Below are 17,245 nucleotides of genomic sequence, written 5' to 3'. Positions count from 1 at the left end.
CCAGCTTCTCTTCCTATAACATATTTCGTATGTTGCAAATATAATGAAAACCTGAAAATTTTGGTAGGCACCTTTTGTTGTCCTTTCAGGCACGTGAATATTTCAATGCTTTATTTACATGTAATTCTGCATGTGAACTGCTGATTGCATGCTGATTTACAGTAAATAAAGGTAAATAGGGTCACAGAGTTGTGTTTATACATCACAGTGGTACTGTTCTTGCATGGATTTTATCTTGCATGACGATGGAATATGTTTGTATTACATGTATAACATGTCTCGTGGTTTATGCATGCTGCACTAATCTCTGTGTTAAATCTGTCCCCTCTTTATTCAGAGCATGCTGTCTCGGTCCTTTAATTCCAATTATGCTGCAGTTAGCAGCTTTCACTATGGCAGCTCTAGGGATCTGCATGGCAGCCAGGGTAGTGTTGCCTTGAGTGTTGCAGACGGAAGAGGTTCTGGTGTGCACATTGTTCGAGTGAGTACCTACAGGAGGCTATTGTAATATATAGAGGGGGGAAGAATAAACTGTAAGGGGGTCTTAAATTGATAAAGTTATCCTTTTACATATGCACAATGCTTTAATAAAAATAATATCATTTATATGCTGAAATTTTTTTTAGGCATTACGTATTTTGCCCTCACTTCATATGCTGTAAGGTTATTGCAGGGCTTTTCAGTTCAATGTCATGAAGTTGAGTTCTCTAACTGGCTTTGTAGATATAAAGATGGTTGAACATATGTAAAACTGTCTGGTTTCATAATACCTTTGTGACCAAAAGATTGCCATTCTGAATTTAATCTAGGCTGATAAGGTTTCAACAAAATCTTATTATTCTTCTACCTCCCCCAAAACAGATTCTGATGTTATAAACTATACTGTAGAAATTGAAGAAAATTTATAGTTAGAAAGTATGAGGAAATGAGTTTTTAAATGAGCACCCTGAGTGATGTTATGGTATCCGCAGTGAGCAGGATAAAGTCAACAGAAGACTCCTTGAATTCTTCAATAGTTAGTTCCTAGGATTTGTTAATTAATTTACTGCTGATAAGACACCTCTAGCTGCAAGATTTGTAAATGTCCATCAATACTTTATGGGCCTATGGTGTCTTAGTTAGTGAGATTTTCTGCATAAATAATGTCCTAATTAATAAAAAAAATTAAGATTGATAAAGCCCTTAAAATATTTTATCCTGAGCTTCTTTGAGAATTTTTTAGTTTTACTTATATGAAGACATTTGTCTTTACTGCTTCATTCTGTTTAAAGCATCCCCAGGCTTCTGCTTCAGGAGACCAATGCCAGGATGAAGTATTCATTTCGGGACAGCAGAATTACTCATCTGCCACGCTTAGTCTCAAAGATGTTCCTCCAGACAGCATCAAAAAACCAGCTGTGCAGGTAATTATCTGCATGATAACATGGATAGGACATTATTTGCTATTATTCATAAGGCTGTATTTTTTATTAGCAATAGAAACTTACGTTGGGACAGCAGTTGGAACTAGAGCCTCTAAAATGTAATACACAGGCTTCACACCTGGCATAAATGAAACAGCATCCTCTTTTTGGAAGACACAATAGTTGACTATATGAAGGAAGGGAGTTCTTATTTTTCTTCAGTAGGTGTTTTGAAAGAAGAAATTTGCAGCCAAACAAGTACTTGCAAGTGAAAACCGGAATAGGGCAGATTATTTCAGAAAAGTAATATGATGTTGATTAAACCTCTTAAAGAACAAACTTGAAATACATTGTGATTAAATTGTGATAATAAACCAGAATTAGTAGGAGACACTCTATGTATCTCTAAGCACCATCTCTGGAGGTGGGTCTTACTACCATGAAACTAAATGGATTCTTGTAAATTACTATGATGCAGGAGTTGATTTTATTCTTACACCTTCAGTAATTTCAGTTGAATTTCTACAGACAGTGGGTATTGGGAACTTAAATAGCTATGGATACATTTTACCTATATAAATTCTACCTCTGGCAACAAAAAAAGTTTTCCTGTCATACTTCAGGTTTTCAGAAAAAAAAAAGGAAAATTGTGTAAATTAAATACATATGTTCTGTAAATAATCTGAATATGTATTATATACACCCATAATAATTTCTCAGAATCAGTCTGACATAAACTCAACAGAGCAGATTCTGATATGTGTCCATTCACATAGCTTGGTTCCAGGATGAAATTTGTACACTTCTGTTACTTGTAATACTGAGAGAGTGTTTTAATATCCTTGTATCCCATGGTGGGAGGCCGATCTGTAACTCAAGCCTATAGCTTTTTGGAATCATACAGAATTAGTCACTAATAAAGATGGATAAGAGCATGAGATAAGCAAGGGGGTAAAAAGGCTGCCCATCTCAACACAGCTTCAATAAGGAAGCATTGCCACCTCCAGCATCATTCCTGGTGACATAATTGGAATGCACTGTATGTCTTGACAGTTGTGTACCTCACTGCTGCTTGTCATCATTATACCTATCAATCAATTACGTATGCATTAACAGAAGAGTAACATTTATTGGAAATATTACAATTTTGATATTAAAATCTTGAGCTTGGATGTGAATTTGCTCAGGAAGTTTTCTTGTGAAGTGGTCACCATAAGATGCTTGGGGAACATGTAATCTGCCAGCTGGAGGTGGAGTTGGATTTTTATTTTTGTGTCATCTGTTGGAAATGGCTACAAAATCTCTGAATTTTTTGCAAGAAAAATGCAGATTATAATGACATGAATCAAGTGTCAATATCATCAATTGCACTGCTAGAAAATAGTATTTGGGAAAACTCAGTGAAAAATCAAGTGCTAAAAGCAAAGGCTGTATAATTTGTGTTAATAAACTAGCAAAGTTTTTGTTTTTCAGATTGTTCAGTAGGTCAGAGCTGATAGCTATAAGCAAAATGGATATAATTTCACATGATCCAGAAGAGGAGTTTTAGTAATGTTGCAGAAAAGAGCAGTCACGTATGAGAAGTATTGAATTAATAAAGCAAGAACTGAGGATTGCTGCTTATAAAATGTTTGACCCTGAGTATTCATGGTTTTTTTAGATGCCTTTAACAAATGGACAAATGTGCCAGCCTCAGAGACTTCCAGCAAACTACAGCCAAGTCCATCATCTCCCTCCTCAATCATCAGTCGCAAGACATCCATCTAGAGAGCAATTAATTGATTATCTGATGTTGAAAGTTGCCCACCAACCTCCCTATACACAGTCCCAGTGCTCTCCCAGACAAAGCCATGAGTTGGCAAAGCAAGAGGTAAGAGTAAAATCTATCTGACAGATATGGCATCTGCCAGGCAGAGACAATTAATTGTTACATTGTTTTCATTAATTGTTTCTCTGTAAATGGTGACAGTAACAATGTAGAGATTTACCTCTAGCAAAATATGTTATCTCAGAGCAATTCTACTCCTCAAATCACACATTCCTTCCAGTTTTGAGAGAAATGTGGTAGAATTCTAACTGAATGTACCAAAAACGTTAACTTGCATCTTTTTACTGAGCTAAAAATTAATTTCTCAACTAAATTTATTTATTTATCACAACTTCACTATTTAGCTAGTAACTGAAGAAAACGCAAAGTTCCAGTACAACTTAGAGTACTTTGCATCTGGAATGATTAAAAAATCTGCAAGTGCAAAGTGTGTATCCATAAGCAAAAATCCATAAAAATGAGCAATCTGATGCATGCCTGATAATTATCAGCTTTATTTATGATAAACAGATGTGTATATAAGAAATTCTTATACTATTTAATGACTCTTTCACTGTGACAGCCTTCTTTCTATATTGTTTGGATTTTTTTCAGAAAATCCTGATCACTACATTTTCATTCTGTGCTAGAATGAGAATGTCCTGTGTAAAATAAATTTTTTATTCAATTCTTCTAGAAAGAGAAAGAGGACAGAGTCGTGGCTATGTAGAACTTGCAGTGAAAGTAGGAATGAGATTTGATTTACAAAATTTATCTAGAGGTAGCAAAGAAATAGGAGGAACAGATTCTTTCACATCAGCATGTATATTTGCTGGGGGCATTAAAGTAACCTACATAACATCAAAATATCTCTGAATTTAAAGCCCATGTGAATTATGATTATAAAAATAGTGGCATTGGAGTAAAACTTAAGTACAATGATACATAGTGTTGTTGTATGCAATCTTGTTCTGCATTAATATTATGAGATATAATGCACTCTTGACCTGCTTTTAATTTTTTTAGCATTTTAAAGCTTTCATTCACCTAAATTCCTTAGTAATAATTTCATTACAGTAGCTTTGAATGTAGATTTTCAGGCAATTAATCTAACTTTTATTGTAATTACATAGATTCGAGTGAGAGTTGACAAGGATCCAGAACTTGGATTTAGTATATCAGGAGGAGTTGGGGGTAGAGGAAATCCATTCAAGCCAGAAGATGATGTAAGTATTCTATGCTAATACTTCTTGAAAGCCTTCTGATCTATGTTTCTCATGTTGAGCAATGGGAGAAAAGAAAGAATATGTATTTCCTAAACCACTACACTTCAGGACTGCAAGGGATAAACTGGACATATGATGCGGAAAATCAAGGTTGTAGGTGGTCACTGTGCTTGCATGACAGTAGAGACGATTATTCCAGATGAGTGTTTTTTGCACAGTTCTAGTTGTCAGTTAGCAGATTTGAGATAGTGAATTGTATAGTGTACAATTAGGAATCCTCTTATACAAGAGTGATTTAGCCTACAACTATATTTATAGTGGTTGATAATTCATCTTGACATATACATCTGCCAAATTAAACCAAGGTAGATCACAATTTTCTCCTCAGTAATCCTTTAAAGATAATTCTGGCTTTTTAACATCAGAAAAGGAAGGCAGTCTCAAAAGCCAGAGACCTGTAGAATAGTATTGCATTTTCTTCTGCTTAGGATGGAAAATTGAAAAAATGTTTTGAATTACATCTGTTTGATGCTATCCTGTTATTCATAAATAAGTTGTCAAAAATATTTCCACCTCTGTTTTTCAAGGGCATTTTTGTAACCAGAGTGCAGCCAGATGGACCGGCATCTAAGCTGTTACAGCCAGGGGATAAAATAATTCAGGTACTGTAATGACTTAATTAACTAGCCCGTGTAATATACTGGTTTGTTTTCAGTTTACACCTAAGAGCAGAATGTTTAATTTTTAGATCGATTACCTACCTTTTCTTGATTTATTCTTATATTCTGGGATGCTTTTCATTTTCTGCCACCTAACATGCCAATAAGTGACTCAGACTGAAGCACAGTGGATCATTTTTTTCAAATTCTGAACATATTTCACACTTCTGAAGACAAAAAAAACGTGACAGAAAATGTCATTCGAGATGGAACATGAGCATTTCATTAGGCTATGCTGTGGTTCGGTTACTGCATTTGTGGTCATTCACACGCAGTGTTGTGAGCAATGTGTTGTATGAACTGCAGCAGTAGCCCCTGACAGCCGCTCTCCAGAGCTGCACTCCTGTTACATCCCTCTCCATGATGCAGCTCCTGCCAGCCTTTGCTGCCTCTGCCCCACTGTCAGGCCAGACATGCACGAGTGCTGGCCGGAGCTGCCCCTTTGCTGGCCCATCTGCTGCTGGCCAGCCAAGTCAGGCATTTCAGTAGCCATGGCTTCTGGACTGCAAGCTGTGTTGTTCCCTTCTCTAGGAAGTCTGTACCTATCAGACCTTTTCCGTATCAGATTTGTTTGATGTTGTCTAATGACCTCAAAAGCTGCTGGGAGAGGCGTCAGGGAAATGAACAGTATACTCACAGTGCCTTACTTTCTTAAACAAAATTGGGCTAGTGGGACATTTGAACACTGTTCCAGCTAACTTTAAATTGCAGAGCTTGTTAAAAAGAATTATTTGCCATATCATGAAAATGTTGATGGAGTCAACTCTGCTGCATTTCAGTTTTCTAAAAACAAAACAAACAAAAAGCCCAAAAGCAAACACCCCCCCCCCCACTATTACCTCGATTAAACCACAACATGCTGTGAACCATATTCTAAAACAAAGCCAAATTGAAAACTCAGCCTAATTCTTCAAATGAAAGATAAGGCCAAAAGGCACACATGAAAATTGAATTGAGATTAAGTTGTTCCAAATAAAAGATGGCTTGTTCTTGAGCACAATAAATAATCTGTGCTTATTTCTCCTCACTGGGGTGAGAGAGGTCCTAGTCCTCTTACTGATACAGGGTTACCAACACATACAGGAAGCATGTTTAACCTTTGGAAAAACTGTTAGCACATTTTAAACGTATTTGTAAAGTGGAACATACCTGAAGGGTATTTTCTGTTGTAATGGTTTATTCCTGTCTTTATAAATGCCATGCAGACAAATCTTCAATGAAGTTTTTTTTAATGTTGGCACTGCTTGGGTTTTGCTTATTGTTTAATAAGGAATTCAGTTTGAAAAAGAGCTCAAGGACAAGTTGCATTTCCATGCTTAGACAATCAGAAGCCATTTTATTTCTCATAACAAAGAGTATTTTTGTATGTAACAGCACATTCTTTTCAACTGTGATAATCCCAGTGATGATGTAATGACAGTCCCACTCTGTCTTGCTGCCACTCAGACTTCTGTGGGCTTTTTAATGAATATCATCTCCTCCAAAATGCCTTTGCTCTGCTTGATTTTGCAGTGTTCTCTGTAAAACATTTGATAGGCATACATATTATAATGCATGTCTAATACATATGTCTAGTAAAAATATTCTACATGACTAGTGACTAGATAATTGAAATTAAGACTTAAGAGTAGGCTAGAACATTCTGTACAGATTACAAGTTAAATTAAAATTAAAAGTTAATAATTTAATAAATTTAATAAATTAAAATTTATTTTAATTAAAATAAATTTAAAAGTTGCCACTTTTGCTATCTGAACAGTCTACGTAAATCTCCCTCTGCTACTCTAGAAAGATTTGAAAACCTCTGGTTTTTAACCAAGGATTCAGCTGGTAACAACAGCGAGTGTTCAGTGATGGGATAAGAACTGTAACTTTCAAAATGTCACAGCTAAGGCAGAGAGAGCACATCCAGCTCTCTGTCACCACATAAGTAACTCTGGAAAAAAGGTGGGATACAAGCTGGAAGCTGTAATAGTTTAAAGAGACAAATTTATCCTTCTGCAACATTTTGCTGACCAGGTTGAGAATGATCTTGCACTAGTACACTCTGAGAAGCTGAGCCATAACCATGTTTTACCTGTCTTTTGTCAGCCACTTGGGCCCATCTTTGTTTGCCAAAACAAACTTGTCCAAGAATAACAATACTGTTCAAATACAAGTTGGGGATTATCTCAGAGTCTAACACAAAAACATGGCTCCCAGTGCCATTAATGTTTTTGTCACAGGACTCAATGTTTTAATTTATCGCAGATGCCATTTCTAATATTCTGATACTTAAAATAGGATATGTAATTTGTAGTACATTTGGGGTTTTTTGGTGTGGATGTATTACAGCTGATGAATTAGATGTCTGATGTTGATAACTTAAAGTTCTGTTTTCTTTTGGCTATTTGCAATATTCTTCCAAGGCTGATAAGGTAGTTTAGTTTTTTGTAGCATGCAGGTACAAATTCAAGTAATCTGAAGTGTTTTATTCTCCACATTCATATAGAAACCTTAAGGTTTAAATAAACTTAAACGAAATAATGAAATGTATTTTACTAACATGGAAAAAAACACTGTCATTTTCAATTTCAAATATTTCTTTTTAGGCTAACGGATACAGCTTCATCAATATTGATCATGGACAAGCAGTATCGTTGCTAAAGACTTTTCAAAATGCAGTGGAACTCATTATTGTGCGAGAAGTTTCTTCATAAGTACCGTGGATTGTGGGGATAAACCAACAGAATTCATTGAAGGACTATGGGGAAACTGAATATTTTGCATATTTTTATACATTAAAAGAACTCAAAAAAAATTATGATCAAAATTTGTACAGGAAATACTGAACTTGTGGTTAAAGGGGGAAAAACCACTGTAGAGAACATACAGGAATTAATTTTGGAAATGCGTATGGTGAATAAACTTGTTTTTAAGCATTATAGCAATCTAAGGATCACTCCTCCAAGAACAAACCTGTGTTGTTTTTTTGTACAGATGGTAGGTTTATTTTTGGATAATTCATACACATAACTAAACTTTGTGCAAGGCTTTGTGAAGCCTCGGTTGTAGCCAATGGACAGATGGCAGGGCTGTCTGTCCTGTAGCTGTTTATTGCCTTTATTTTTATTCACCAGATATTAATGTGTTACGCTGAACCACTTCTGTAGATACGAACGGGGATATGAAGTGTTGGCTTTGCTATGTGCACATTGTATAGATGAATGGGTAGATGGAAGGTGGTGCTGGTTGGACAGAATAAAGGTCAGGTGAAACAATTATCTGCTATCTAAATCTGGAATCGGGAGAGAAGAAAAAGTGTTTAGTTCTGGAGTGTACGTCTACCAATAGAAAATGCAATAAAAGCTTACGGTGTTTTTTTTTTAGGAAGACTGTAACTACAAATTTCTGATATTATACAGGATTTGTTCTTAATGTAGTCATTGAATATTCATTTGCCACATGTGCTTCATGTTTAGTTGTTTTCTTGCATACAGAGTTTTTTCAACTGTACTGTGGAATTGTGCCCAGAGATTTTTCTCTGCTATGGAAATCCCCAATTTTGTGGAAATGGTGATAATTTTATCTTTATAAAAAAGACTCCATTTTAAGCTGACAGATTTTAAAAATGAAACTGAAATGGCCAGTTTTTAAGATTGTTGCCTGTAATATAAATTTAAACATACACAAATTATGCAGGAAAGGCTATAAAAGACATCTTGATTTTGTTTGGCCTTTGCATTGCCTTGTTAATCAAAAAGGAAACCATACGCATGGAGCTAGGTAACCAAAGCAAGTTTGTGAAATTTGGAGCAGTGATAGAGAATGGCTGTGGTGAGATGGAAAGCAAAGGGAGGGTGTACTTAAAACCCACCAGTTTGTAAGGAGGTTTCTTAAAGGGCTGTTCCTACAGGTAACATTAAATGTGAACTAGACACTTCAGAGTCATTAAAGGGTTTCTAATTACATTAATGTAATACTGATTTACCACAGGCTGCCTTTGTTCCTTATTACTGTATAAAAGGTTCAATTATGCTTCTATTAATTTTGTTTACCAGAAACATTATCTTTCTCCTTTGTAATTGAATAGAGACTGCATAGTCTGCAGTAATAATTCATACACGGTTGTTATGGACCAGGGAAAAGTGCCATAGAAGACCGATAACTGTTTTTAATCAGGGCTAATAATTAGCCTGTCATTGGAGCAATATTCAATTATTGCAGTTCATTTTTAATTATGTACAAGTTGGTAGTTTGAGACAGGTATAAGCGCTTTTTTCAACCCAAAAAGTAAATGCTTTTAATAAAGCTAGTAAAAACACCAGCTTCCTTTAGTTTTGGAACAGTGAGCTGGAAGAGAAAGGAAACATACATAGCTAGCAGTAATAAACAGGCAGTACTTTTTTAATAAGTGAACTCCAATATTATTGCACTTCTTTCAGAGATGTTAACTATTGATTATTGTACTGTGTATAGTTCTAATAATTTTAATTGAAACCCTTTAACAACTCTTTGTATATTTTAATTCTTTTTAGTTGAATTTCAGTAATATTTACATAGAAAATGATTTTTTGGATATATTAGCAGAAATGTGCTGTATTTTGATAAAATTCACTTATTTTCTGTGTGCTGTTAATCTTAAAGAATGAGAAACATAGCTATATAATGGCAGGCTTCAGTGTTTAGTTGTTATTTAGTTTCTATTTTTTTATTGATATGCAAAATGTTTCACATCACATGTTCATTACTTTTAATCATGTTATTTTTATCACACACTGCCTTTTAATGGGGATACATACAGACAAGTCCTAACTGACCTTGGTCTTCTATAAAACCTGTATCTTTGAGAAGGGAAAAGTCCAAAAAGCAGAACTGATTCTTTACTGATCTTGGACTGACTTTGTATACATTTTGCAGTACATTTAAATATATCACTGAGAAATTATACTGTATTGTATTTTGCTTTAATGGTAACAGAAGTTTTAAATGTTGTTGTGTCACTTAATTTTCAGATTTATGTATCACAGAAAATTCTACCAAAAACTGTTCAACTGGTAGAACTATATAAGTAGAGATTTATAGCAAGAAGTTTAGTACTTCTTGTGGAAATACTTGGCCAAAGCTTGTCTTCCGTCAGTTAGCAAATCAATTGTCTAATAAAACATGGATTATGCTGATTTTACTCACTAAATGTTTGAGTTTTCAGTGAATTGAAATGTGTTTGTTTTGTCAGTGTCAGTGTGTGAAGGTAAACATGTCAGACTAAATGATTTTGTGGGGAGTGGGAGAAAGGTGTCTCCTGAACTAGTCCAGCCGGGATTCAATAGGAGGAGAGACAATATCAGCACTTTTCATTTTGAATGCATTGTAAACTACATTTTGAATAGAATAAAATCCATCAACAGCCTGAGTTACTCAGCATGGCAGTGAATTGATGCAAACTGTGTTAATTCCTTCTATTCTTAATAGTTCATTAAAGAATCAGTTCAACTGATGTTATGAAAAGATGAAGTCTCCCACGTATTTATTATGTAAATATTTTTTTAGTTTCTTTTTCGGATGAGTTTTTAAAAAGTGTAAATATTTGAAAGCATTCTATGAACACAGACATAGCAATAAGCAACACACAGAATCAAACATTCATTATTATTTTGGTTTTGTTTAGAAATATTCCCTTGTCAACAGCTATGTAATGTTTCTATTGATCAGCATTTATTCAACATTCCAAATTTTTGTATATAATAAGACTGTTCCTGAGGTAACACATGGAGAATAGATAATAAACTAATGCTCTTTAAAGCTGTGTGAAATGGACTTATTTAAGTTTTAGGAAATTCTCCATAACACTATTTTATTAATCTACAGTTTCTGTAGATCTCAGCACTCAATCAATGTACATTAATAAAGTCCTATTTGTGTTCCTGCCTCTGTGCATCTCAGTGCCCACGGGTCTGTTCTAAGTGATTTCATTGCAAGACTGGGTTCTTCACAACAAAGAAATGTTTTTGTGAATAACTCCATGTGGGGGGTTGAACTTGCCTTGATGCCAGGTTCTCACCAAGCTGCTCTCCCCCAGCTGCACAGGAAAGAAAATAGGATGGAACACAACTTGCAGGTTTAAATAAGGCAGTTTACTAAAGCAAAAGAGAAAGTTTACATACATAGCAGCAAAAAGAAAATAAATAATTTTATTTTCTACTTCTTATCAGCAAGTGATGTCCAGCCACTTCCAGGAAGCAGGGCATCAGCATGGATATTGGTTGCTTTGGAAGGCAAACGCTCTAAAAAACAAATGCCCGACCTGCATCCTCTTCTTCTTAGCTTTTCTATCTGAGCTGACATCATATGGTATGAAACAGACCACCCTTTGGTCTGTTTGGGTCAGCTGGTTGATTTGTGTCCCTTTCTAAGATCTTGTCACCCCCAGCCTATTGATGGGGGGCAGAATGTTGGGAAGACAGTGCTGGTACTGTGCCAGTGCTGTACAGCAGAAGCCAAACACTGGTGTGTTATCAACACCTCTGTAGCTGCCAGTGCAAAGCACAGCACTGTGAGGGCTGCTGTAAGGAAAATTAACTTCATCTCAGCTGGACCCAATGCATCCCAGTCTTGCAATGAAATCAGGCAGGGCAGTGAGTGGCTTATCACAAAGAGAGGACTTTATTTGCAAGTTTAGTAGTTTTGATAGGCAGAGAGAGATGGCTAGGTCAATGAGTAAGGGTAAAATTATGAGTATGCCGAAAGCACTCTGAAGGAGGTGTACAAGGGTCATGTGGTAAAGAAATTAGACAGCTAGGCACAGAATTTCACAGGAGAGCTAAATTTGGCTTTACATCCAGTTTTCTTGGAAATCACAAAAATAATGTAGTAATACAAATTGTTTTGTCTTTTTGTCCTCGTATATGTGGATCTGATACACCACTATCACTATGTTCTACTTCTTCTATACAGAAAACTGATCCTCACTATTAACAGGTTATGGCCCTGATGACCCTGGAGTATTGGGCCCCTATTATTTAGGTTTTCTATATCTGATCCCTACTTGGACATTATTTCCTAAGTCAACAGTTTACTTTTTCATCAAGCATCTGAGAATACTGGGTCTAACTTCTGTTTTTCTGCCTGAAGGCACTTTTTCAGAAAGTAAATTTTTTGGTATGGTATCCCTGCTGCCATGGATTATATTCAGTTTTGGAAGATTCTATTACAGTGTCTATGAGACCGCCTTGAAACTGCAGCTCTGCTACACCATTAAAACTGCACAAGTAGAAGCCTTACATGCAGTGCTGGAAGCCACTGTTTCCAGCTGTTGCCTTCCACTGGTACTCCACCTGTGGTTTTGTTAGTGACAGACTGCCCAGGTCTGCACAGTGGGGTTAGGGCTCTTGAAACTGTAGGATCTGAGGAGGTCCTATCTCTCCCCAAGCTGCACAGGTTGCTGACTTCCAAAATTTCTCTGCTTAGCAGCACAGCTCTCCAACAGCAGCATAGGTCTTGCACAAAAGGTCCGGGGAGGGCCCCAGGTACTCTCTCTGATCCAGCAAGCCTCCTCCAAGCACCCGCAAAAGGGTGGATCACCCTCTCCATAGAGGGGCAGCTGCAGTGAAGGCTCCAAGCACCCTGCACCAAGGGCTGCTGACCATACTTGCTGCAAGCTCCCAGAGCGTCCCCAGGCCCACAGCCCAGTGGCCACCTTGTACCTGGCAGCAGCAGGTCCCTGAAGTTTCTCAGAGCAGCCAGCTCCTAGGAGCAGCCAGTCTCTTTCACTGCTTCCTGAAAGCCTCATTTCAAGTACTGACAGCATCACTCTTCCTTGTAGTTCAGACACTCTTCTCTGTGGCACTCCCCGATTTCCAGCTCTTTGTTCCCTTGAGTTTGCTTTTCCTGAATGCTGTTTGTGAGAATGTGACTTGTATTTCAGTTCTGCAATTTGAACTATTTGAACAATTGCTTTGTATTAGGGATAAGCATTAAGAATGGAAAAAGTAGCAGCTGTTTGGCTTAAAGAAAGAGAAAACATGAAGTGAGCACTAAATTCAGTGTTTTAAACTACATCAAAAATATTGTGCATTGGATGTTGTGCCTATCTAAAGTAATTTGCAAGTGTGGATAAACACTATTGAGTTGTGATTCATTTAACATATAGCTTGTAATACTTGAGGCAGGAGACTTTCAGCTCCTCATATGTAGATCAATACCTGATTAAAAAGCTTTAGAGGTGCACTTAGAACATGCAGCAACACATGTGACTAGGCTGGTAAGGTCCCCGAGATGGCCAAGAAGAGTTTCTCATGAAAAGTCGTGTTGCTGAAGTAACAAATCTTTTCTGCATGGTCCAAACATTAGAGCAACAGGAATTAAATTTCTTATCACAGTAGTCGGCAACATCTATTTTTGCAGCTGCATAGCACAAGGGGGAGTGTGGCTCTGCGCTGCATCCATTTCATGAGGCATGGCTGGATGCTGCAAATGGCTGAAATGTTTATGCTTTAGTATTGCTCAAAGTAATAAAAAAAACTGTGGCAAAATATTCACTCTTGTCTGCCAGATGTGGAAATAATTACTGGGACAAACCTTTCATAGACTATCTTTTAACAGACAAAGTGGGAGCAGATGAACCAAATGCTCTACAGAGAAATTCTCATTCAATTGCTAATGTTGGTAATTTATGAAGGAAACTTTGGAGAAAAAAACAACAACAAAAATCCCAACCAAACAAAACAACCAACCAAACAAAAACCCAAAATGAAAAAAAAAATAAACCCCCCCAAAGAACGGGGAAAATCTTTGTTCTGAATTATAAGTACGCATTGGCAAAACAGGATTTTTAAGTATTGTGCCACAGCTCTTAACATCAATGTTTTAGCATATTTGATTTATCTTTTTCATCTGCAAGAACTTCCACTTACAATCGAATAATCAACAACTGGTTTTGAACACGGAGAAGGTATTTTTTGCTGAGAATGTTTCTGCCAAAAACTACTTCAGCTGCAAGCTATGGTTTCACTACAGAGAAACTGAGGTTTGCTAATAAATACTGAAATAGATAGTAACAGCTGGTTAGCTGACATAATACTAAGTCCTGGAAAAATTAAATAATAATGTAAAATGGTTTCATTTGCTAACGGACATGAGCAATAAATGATGAGGTGGGAGTTGATATATGCAAGGGTTAGAGACCATGCTGAAAACCTCCAAACAGATAGAACACCTAAACAATTTTTTTCTACTGCATTTTAATTTTATGAAAACACACTGGGTGATCTCCTGACCCTGCAGTAAACAATGTGCGGTGCTATTTAATTGCAAATGTAGTTAATTTATTATAGATTGAATCATTATGTGCTTATATTTTAAGATATTTGAAGACACAAAGAATTCTTTTTAGTGTACTACTTACCAAATTCACTTTGTTTTGTAATACTATTTTATGCCACTTAAAAAAAAAAGTTGGAAGTAAAACAGTAATGTTTATCTGCACCAAGTTATAGTCCAGTTTTCAAACTCTACAGTTATAAAGATTCTATTATACCCTTACGCCACAAAGAGAACTTCCTGCTCTGCTCCTACAAAATGTAACTGAAAAGAAGAAATTAATCCAAGTGATTTCCAGAATTTTCTATCCAACACCTTTGAATTACCTTGTTCAGACAGGTTTTTTTGAGGTTTACAAACATCTTCCCCTTATGTAGAATTACCTGCTGTGATTCCCAGCAGGATAACCTCACAGAGAAGAAAAATGTTTTTTTTCACTCCAGTCGGCACCTACCCAAACAGTTCCAATTGCACGTCCTGCCAGAAAAACAGCAAGTAGCAGATCTCCTAGCAGACACTCAATTTAATTAAAAAAGAAAAAAAAAAAGAGCTGAGTCTGAGTTGTTACATTTCCCTTTTATTTCCCTACACATACATAGTCACACATATGGGTATTAAAGTTGTATCATAAAACTATTCGTTTATCTACTGATATGCAGACTTTTATATAACTTGTAAACAGGGTATTCTAAAATCTCCTTTTGAAGAAAAAATGCTTCTGTAATCCAAGAAGTGTTGTCTGTAGAACAGATACTAGATTTTGTAAGTGGCTGTAGAAATTCTGCCCAGAAAGGTAACTGAATGAAGCATCTGTTTTCAGATTAAGATTCTCATAATCTTAACTGCTTCTGTGCATTTTCCCAGTCTCTAAGTGGTGGAGATAGTCCTGCTTTGTTAATTTGTGCTTGGAGATTCAGAGTTAGCAACAGTATCTCAGGTTGGCAGTTTATTTTGAAGTAAGTTTAAAAATAATTTTAAGTCAAGAAAAGCTACTCCATCTTTGATACAAGCAATTTTATTGGGAAAAGAATGCCATTGTAAAACACACTCCTAGAGATACTAATGCGACTCTTCTAATAGATACTGCTATTTAGCAATCCTAAATTTTTTCATGTGCTTGCTGTAAAACAGATAAAAAGCAAATGCAGAAATCTCACAGCTGTTTCAGTTTACTAATGCTAACTTGTACAGCTGACTGCCATCCAGAGGCAGCAGGTTTAAACTGGTTTCAGCTGCTTGCACTGGCTATGTAGCATTCATCTGTTAATCTCATCACAGGCAGGATTTTAAGATTTCTAGATAAACCTGATCTGGCAAAAACAATTACTACTCTATAAATTTTATGAAATTTATATAAAATACAAAAATATTTTTTTTGTAAAAATATAAAAAAAATTATAAAAATAAAAACGTTCATAATTTTTCTGAGTAGGTAGGTAAATTGGTATATATATATAAATTCTTATACTTTCTCTTTAAATAATTTTATAGAATTTTTGGGATTACAGATGTGGTGGATTAGGGTTTGCACACAGAATTAAGAGCTTGTTTTCTGTAAGATGTTTTTCTGTGCTACATGAGTCTTCTTAAAAAAACTCCATAAATTATACTAAGGCATACATAAAAACGAGAGCAGTTACCTGATAAACCTGAAAGGTGTAACAATGGAAAGGGGATGAAAGCCATTTTTTTTTACTTTGGAAGCACTGTGGATCTGCTGGAGTTTTGGAATAAAGTCTGTTGTCTTTAAATTTTATGAAGTTAACATTTTCTGATTTATCTGTATTTAAAAGTTAGTTCAAGTTAACCTGACGTGCAAACATGTGTCTGTGAAACTGGAACATGTGTCTGAGCACAAACGGAAAACAGGAGTATTATCAGCAGTAGTTTGTACTGACAGTCTACTGTGAGTAGTAGGAGATTGGCATTTGAAGATTATGCCTTTTGATTAATTCACAAGAGAAGGAACATTCTTGTTGTAGAAGAGAAATTGGTTTCCTGTGTTCTGCATCACTGATCACACAAAAAACTGATATCTTGGTTATACAACAAGGAAAATGCTGTAAAGTTACCGTGTATGAAAACAAAGGTAGCACAGGCTATACAAACACATTGGCAGTTAGTGGCCTTCTAGCACTGTTTTCAAAAACAGTCAAAGAAAAATGCTTTAAGGGATATTATGGGACAAAATAACAAAAGCCTTGAGAAAGTCAAGATAAACAGTGTTAGTTGCTCTCCCCCTCATTCATATGCCAGTCATTTCACGACAGCTGAAGGCTACCAGGTGGTCAGGCACAGTTTTCTCTTTATACATCCATCCTCACAACTCCCAGTCTTCTTTTTGTCCTTAACATGTTTTACAATTAGGACCATGTTTGGCCATTAGGGGAATTGCTCCATCACTTTCCCAGGGACTGAGGTGGGGCTGATTGCCCTGTAATTTTACCAATGATCCGTCCTGCCCATCTGGAATTTAGGGGTGATATTCCCCTCCCCAAACACTATGACTTTGAAAGATAATTAGAGGTGGTCACAAAGCACATGGGCTAGATCAACGCTCACAGAAACAGCCCATCATGTCCTGTGACCTTGCGTGCAAACAATTCCTGTAACCCAGTTCTCCTCGGCCATGGGTACATCTTCTTTGCTCGAGCTTTCTTGTTAAGTCTCAAGGGCTTCAGACTTCCAGAGGCAAGTTTTACCAGCGCTACAGGAGTGGCTGAATCTGAACTTAAATTTCATTCCTCATAAATTGCTTGAAAGTTAGAACTATTTTATTTTGATCAAATAATG

General features: G+C 36.2%; 1 protein-coding gene across 8 annotated transcripts in view; it reads left to right on the top strand.

The window, feature by feature from the left end:
• ERBIN (erbb2 interacting protein) overlaps positions 1-10,936 on the top strand; it is a 115,128-nt gene extending 104,192 nt beyond the window's left edge. For 6 of the 8 annotated variants that reach the window (XM_014881373.2, XM_088157198.1, XM_088157194.1 and 3 more), the window contains 6 exons: positions 338-481; positions 1,272-1,403; positions 3,064-3,273; positions 4,344-4,436; positions 5,024-5,098; positions 7,747-10,936. In XM_014881373.2, coding sequence (XP_014736859.1) covers positions 338-481; positions 1,272-1,403; positions 3,064-3,273; positions 4,344-4,436; positions 5,024-5,098; positions 7,747-7,854 — 762 coding nt within the window. In that variant the 3' untranslated portion in view covers positions 7,855-10,936. The remainder of the gene's footprint in view (positions 1-337; positions 482-1,271; positions 1,404-3,063; positions 3,274-4,343; positions 4,437-5,023; positions 5,099-7,746) is intronic. The other 2 variants (XM_088157197.1, XM_088157196.1) reach the window with 1 other exon arrangement.
• The last annotated feature ends 6,309 nt before the right edge of the window (positions 10,937-17,245 follow it).

Source organism: Sturnus vulgaris, chromosome Z (assembly GCF_052056855.1).
Source record: "Sturnus vulgaris isolate bStuVul1 chromosome Z, bStuVul1.hap1, whole genome shotgun sequence".
Classification (NCBI taxonomy): Eukaryota; Metazoa; Chordata; class Aves; order Passeriformes; family Sturnidae; genus Sturnus; species Sturnus vulgaris.
This window is presented reverse-complemented; position numbering and strand designations above follow the sequence as displayed.